Raw genomic sequence first — 6,874 nt, 5'->3', positions numbered from 1 at the left:
TACATCTACAGAGCCACAAATAACTTCAACTGCATTATATTCAAAAAGCTTAAGAAAATGAATAGAATAGCACCTCTTCCCTTAAATAAACCATTTAGAAAATTAGTTTATCATCAGAAATTCCTATTTATCAGCGGCTCTGTCAAATCACAGTAGAAATTCAAGGATGTCCAGTTTCTGAAACTCTGTAGAAATAGAGTAGAAACCCAAGATGCTGCTTTTAAGTTTTCGTAGAAGCAAGTGAGGGTAGGGATTTCTTTCACACGGGAAAGGACATTAAGTTTAAAAGTCCACTAGAGCCTTCTCATCAGCTTAGATTTCTTCTTAAATGTTAGATGATTTCAATTCGGTATCCTTCTCTAAGCAGACAAGTGTAGTGTTTATAAAAATGCATGAAAGCTTCATTCCTCAAAAAGGTACTGATTTGGAAGAAAACCCATCTGAATGCAAGAGAAAGCAGGAATTGTGAACTGGAGATTTTGAAAAACCATCCCCCTTTCCCTCTGAAAACAAAAAAGTGTTTACCCTTCACGAGTACAGGATATGTCAACCTGATGTTAAATGAACAAGGGAATTTTCACAAAATTAATGTCAAAGATCCTTGTATTTAGTTTTGCCACTGAATGTAAGAAACCCAAGACTAGTATGAGACTGATCACTCAGATGCTGATGTTGTGATGGCATAGTCAAAGAAGCTTTAACGAAGATATTGTCACCTACAGAAAGAATCACAAGGAAACCACACAATTTTGCAGTGCTCGAGTTTCCAGCAATGTTCCAGAGGACAATCATAACTGTATTTAAGCCCAGGTTTTAAAAAGAAAAAATCATCTTTCCAAGTTCAAAATGAAAATTTTTTTGTTTAGTATCATTTCCTGCTTGCTTTTCAGATGACGCACTGATTTTTAGGTCAATCAATGGTGAATAACTAACTATCTGCCCCATCTGTAGAACTTCAATGGTGCTAGCTCAAATGCTTGAAAACCTTTAAAATTCCATCCATGTCCAATGCAGATGCAGAGTACTGTATAAACAGGTACAAGGACCTGAAAGACTCAATCAGACATGTTCATATACTTGCAAACCTCCTCCACTCCATCTATAAGTCTGTAACTTCATGTACCTGAGTTTGCGTTCAGTTCATTCAAGAACAGTTTTGCATGCATGACAGGAAGAATCTTCATTTTTCAAGCTGCAACTCTGGCAGCCTCATTAACAGGGCTGGTTAATAAGCAGCTTCCTGATGTCCCTTTCTGTCCACAGCAGACTTGGGATGGGAGAAATCTGAACAGCACAATTTTGTCCACTGACACTAAATACATGTCTCAGATGAGCATTTATAATGAATAGCTCTTGCAAAGAAGTGAAAGTCAACTACTCAGCTTAGCTAGTGCCAGATCTTTCAAATAAAGGAAAGGAAGATCAAAACTCCTCTAATTACTTATGTACCTTATTCTACTGGATTACAGAGTTTTTGCCCTATTTGCAGTTAATCACAGGAAGTAAATACCGAGAAAGCAGTAATCCTATTTTCAACGTCTGTCTAGGGTTAAAGCCATTTGAAAACTTTTCCCTCTCCATATAAATCACTGAGTACCATTTGGTGAGAGAAGGAAGCTCAATCCATTCTACAAAGACAACATGTATGAAGGTAACCTGTAATTCAATCAAAAAATCTACCTAATAAGATATGCAGAACAGTTTGATACAACATACTTTCAAGGTCGTGAATTCTCTGAAAGTTAGAAAGTCCCAGGAGAATACATTACTAGCTATTAAAAGTCATCAACATTACTCTTGCAGCTACTCTGGATGATGTTTAGAGCCATCAGAATTCAGTGCTTCAGATATTGCTACACATGAAACAGTATCTTGGAAAGAAAATAGTGATTAAGTCTTCAACTAACTCCACAGCAAAATACAAAATTTATACTAGTGAACTGTTCTTAAGAAGAGAGCCCATACACACAGAGAACTAAGTAAAAAGTAGGAAAAAAGTGTCCTCGGGTATGAGAAGCAACTCATGACTTCTGAGTTAAAACTTATAGGATGTCTAGAAAGGATCCAAGATTGCCAGAGTAACATTAGGTGGAAACATCTGGAAACTCTGGAGCCATCTGTAAATGATTTACTCAAGAATCCTTATATTACAGACACTGATGCTAAAAGTCAGCTCCCAAATGCATACCACTGCATATCATTACAGCCTACCAATATTAACGAAGCCCCAGCCAAAAATAAAAATCTGTCTCTCTCTTAGCTGACTGTATGTAAGGCAGTCATTACAAGCGTGTTATGCTCTCAGGAGACTAATTCACAGAAGAATCAAGTAAAACCACCAAAAGAGGGCAATCAATGTGTTTATATACTGGCTCAGAAGGAGTGTACTACAGTCACTCAACTCTTTATAACCACAGGCATTAAAGCCAGCTAAGCCTAAAGCAGCCGCTCACTGAAATAAATTCCTTTCCCCCCCCCGGCATCCATAAAGGACACAGAGCCAGAACTGCCCCCCTTTTTACCCCAGTATCATCACTTTTTATAACAGTCATTGTTCTAAAGACGATCTTTTTTCAAATTAAAGTTATCTAGGAGTGCTTGTGATCTGAATGTGACTCAGATCTTGAACTAAGTTAGGGAGTAAAGATACCTAAAAGCTCTTTTAGTTCTCTAAATATAGTTCTTTAAAATGCATAGCTCCACACTCGCACTGCAGTGGATCAAGCAGAGAAGAAAACAATCTGGACCCTTACAATCAACCATTAGGCTGACAAACAGAACCCCCTGAGCAGGCCAGAAAACCAGTTTGTGGATCTGTGCGCCACACTGTGACTCAAAGCAATTTTTCAGTATACTGTTTATTAGCTGCATGAATTGATTAAAGGAATCAGTGCAAATTCCCAGATCAAACACGTATTAAGTACTTGTTTTGTAGTTATTACTAAAACACATCTCCCTCTATCAGCATACAGCAGAGCAGCTATTCTAAAGACCGTTATCATACATGGAAAAGCTCACAAGGTTGTGTACCTCAAATAAGAGACCTCTCAGATACCCACATTTTATTAATAAATTTAAATTATGCTTTAAAAAAAAAAAACTTAAGTGGAATGTTCTGATCCATTCAGTGGTCTTTAATTCAGTACGCTGCAAGTTTACTATCAAACTACAATTAGCTTTTGAATTCGCATTTGGTGTGCAATAGAAAAGGCTGAATAGCTTGTGTTCTACCAACCATTTAAAAGTAAGCTGATGCACAAAACAAAAAAAAAGAATTCACTATTTTCCTATGTCAGTTCAGCATTAAAAGGTTCATCTTTTATTTTTTTTCCAGTTAAAAAAACAGTTGGGACTATTATTTCAGTAATAGCTTCCTAAAAAAGACACAGAACAGCAATTTCTTACCGGACTGCAGGTTATATCATTATACTGGTATGGAATGTTTCTAGGCCTTGACTAAAACTGCTGCGCTTCTAACCATCAGCATTGTTTCAAGATGTTTGCTGTGTAGTATTGTCTTCAAAAGCTTTTCACTTCTCTCAGTAAAAACATTTGTCATTTGTGCTCTTCACACGCAACAAGGAAAAGTGATGTTACCACCTATTTATATGGAGTTTCAGATTATTTCACAATGAAGTCAAAAATCTGACTACAAGTTCGGAAAGTTCGGTTGTGATACAAAGTAGAAATGGCCCTCTGAGTGAACCTCTGAGCGAAAACAACCTTCAGTTTTGTATATAACAGTTATACAACAGGTAGCTGTTCTTTAATTTCACCTTTCCACACACACAAATTATTTGATGAGCACTATAGCACTTTTCTTCTTGCATGTGCTATAAATGCAACAGAACTACCAACACCTCTATGGAGGCAGCTATCAATATATTCTCCCCACTGCAGAGAGAGTGCATGTGCACAAAAGTTAGGCACAAGTGATTTTCCAAAGATTATACTACGAGTATGCAGTAAAACTTGAATAAGACTTGGTTATTTCCAGCTCCTAGTCTTATGCCATTTCTTCTATACATTGCTGCCTTGATGAAAAGGAAAGTCTCCATAAAAAGAAAAGTTTGCCAGAAGAAGTCACAAGAGATATTCAAATAAAATCAGAAAAACAGGAGGAAGGTTTACATCTATTCAGGAAAAAGAAAATCTTTTCAATGAAAAAACCTTATGAAATGTCAACCCATTACATTGAATTTGTTTCAGTCGCTGAAAACCAGTGTTCCAGGATACAATTTTTATAAACATGTTTTATTTGTCTTGCTTATACCATTAGAACTGTAACTGCTGGCTGTCATTTCCCTTAAAAGGGGAAATCAATTCAAACACATACTGGTGCTTTTCAAAAGATAGCAATTAAAAGGGCAGCAGCAGCGGGCATTTGAGATTTCTTAAAACCTTCAAGGCTGCAGGAAAGACAAAAAGGACATGTGACCAAAAGTGTTATGATTATCCATTAGAGATTTCCATCAGTACCGGCATCAGTTATTTAGGTGATAATACAGCAAGGTCAAGTATTAGTGACAGACAATGTGCAAGTTATAAGGAATGATAGAGAGTACCAATCCTTACAAAAGTCATTGCTATCAAAGAAACTTAAATGTGTTTCAAAGAGATATCTAAATACTTCACATCAAATATACAGTGGCCATCCAGGTTAAATCTCACATTTGTTGCAAAATTTTGTTGAAGTGCCAAATCAAAGCTTTTTTCTTTTTTAAAAAAATTACACAGTTACATTAGCAGTTATGCAAGCGATCTTAAATCCTTAGCCACAGTAAACAGGGCCCTGGTGATGAGGAGTGCTGTAGCTAAGGGTGCTTCTTCTTTGTCAAAAACTGGCTATAAGCCTACTTAGGGAAATATGCATCACTACACATCTTGAACTGTTCAGTGCTTCAATTTAATACGAAAAAGCTGAAATGCAGTTGCTCTATCAAGCCACACTTCACTTTTTCAATCCTTTCATGGGAACATTAGATTTTGTTAACTGCCACCACAGAAAATCTTTATGAATTTGCAGATTATATCCAAAATTTGTTGCATCACTTTAATGTCAGAAGTGAGTCTTTGCTTTTTCCTGCCACTTCAGTTAACCATGGAGACTGGATCACCCTGAAAATTGCCTTTTTTGCTTTACTCTTAGCAAGGGTGAGGAATCTGAATCTCATGTGCAAGGCTCAAGATGATGCTTAGGACAGAACATGCAGAGTAAACGTTGTTTCATTTCTTTCCATATCCAGGTAATATAAAGCTGGCAACTGTAGTCCTGTCATTATGGGTAATGAAAATAGTCCCTTTACAACAAACTTCCTGTAAGGGAGAACAAATAGATAATAACTCTTCTGGTAACATGTATAGTACACTGGCCAGTGTGGTTTTGGCGTTTCATGTAATCCTGTGAATTCGTTTAATTCACTTGCTGAGCATTCATTTGAGGCATCCCTCTGTTTGGTCTTGGGGGCCCTCCACGACCTAGAAAAAATATAAAAAAGCACTTGAATTATGCATGAAGTCAGGTTGTTAAAAAAAAAAATAAATCCTAAAAGCTTGAGTATAAACTGGGTAAGAAGTCCCTGGTGTGTATCTAGGCTATATATGGTTCTAAAAGCTCCTTTAAATCAAATTTCAGCATTATGTAACCTGTCTGTAGTTTGCAACTTCAGCCCAGTAACTTTTTTCCCAGAACCACTAAGCCACACTAACTTCAAGAAAAATTAAAAAAAATATGTCATGAAGGTATGAAAACTAAAACAAGAAACTCTGCAGTAATGCGAGGCAATCATTTTTTTATTTGTTTAAGTGTTTGAATATAGATACTGCAAGCTAACGAAATCACATTTTTACTTCCATTTATTCCGTCCCTCATTAAGAAAGGATTTGTTTGTAGCTTGCACTCTCAATATATGAGAACTGTCTGTCACTTGGTGAAGTCCTCTCATGCTTGCCTGCACATCTCTGACAATGAACCTCAAGACTTTCATTCATTTATAGTTATGGTTTCCGTAGTATGTTCTCAGCTTCACCACAGCCTGATGCAATGTTTAACTCCAGGCCACAGTTCCACACTATGGGGCCCTCAGTACCAAGAGGGTCAAGGACAGAACTTTTCAAAATTCAACCTGAATTATCACAAAAATGTCTGCAGGAGGCAGAAGACAATCTTATCACCCAGTATCTACTGAAAAAAAAATGTGGAAAACAGCACTGAAAAATAAAACGTGTAAGCTCAATTACAGCCTTACAATAAATATTTTGTTGTTTTCTCAGATGTACACATAGCAGACACTAACAAGCTACAGGACAACATATTTCCATACCCTTACATAGTAAAATTCAAGTGAGAAAGGACCTCAGGATGTTTTCTACAAGTACAAGACCGTGTTCCAAAGCAGGGTCAACTATGAGGTCAGAGGAAAGCAAGCTTATCCTTCAATTGTGATCTGCTGAATAAGGACTGAGGTTGCTTTTTAAATACAGAAGTTCAGAATTTGGATCAAAAACTTCCATTTAGCCCAAATCAAGTCTACACTACTCAGGAATTACCTCGAGGAGCTCCCCGAGGTCCACTCTGTCCAGAGCCACGTTTGAAATTCTGTTGATATCCATCCTGAAGTATAAAAATGGAAAAACATTATGACATAAAACAAATATTTTATAATGTTGCAGATGTTAATAGTTATCAGTGAAATAAAGAGCTTTTAAAACAATCTGCACTGATGCAACACCTGTAACTTCAACATACAGCATTTTACTAGCTTTAATTCATGTGAGGAAAATGAAGTCTTAGTCCTCCTAGCATCTAGCAACTGTAATAAGAATGTACAATGACAAATCCTCTCTCTAGTTACAGAATATTTTTTCAATATAA

General features: G+C 36.7%; 1 protein-coding gene across 3 annotated transcripts in view; it reads right to left on the bottom strand.

Moving 5' to 3' along the window:
• Positions 1-4,233: 4,233 nt before the first annotated feature.
• CAPRIN1 (cell cycle associated protein 1) overlaps positions 4,234-6,874 on the bottom strand; it is a 33,445-nt gene continuing 30,804 nt past the window's right edge. For all 3 annotated transcript variants that reach the window (XM_027458331.3, XM_027458330.3, XM_027458332.3), the window contains 2 exons: positions 6,550-6,613; positions 4,234-5,478 (listed from right to left, as the gene is read on the bottom strand). In XM_027458331.3, coding sequence (XP_027314132.1) covers positions 5,414-5,478; positions 6,550-6,613 — 129 coding nt within the window. In that variant the 3' untranslated portion in view covers positions 4,234-5,413. The remainder of the gene's footprint in view (positions 5,479-6,549; positions 6,614-6,874) is intronic.

Source organism: Anas platyrhynchos, chromosome 5 (assembly GCF_047663525.1).
Source record: "Anas platyrhynchos isolate ZD024472 breed Pekin duck chromosome 5, IASCAAS_PekinDuck_T2T, whole genome shotgun sequence".
In the NCBI taxonomy this organism is placed as follows: Eukaryota; Metazoa; Chordata; class Aves; order Anseriformes; family Anatidae; genus Anas; species Anas platyrhynchos.
The sequence above is the reverse complement of the archived record's forward strand: the minus strand, read 5'-3'. Positions and strand labels throughout refer to the sequence as shown.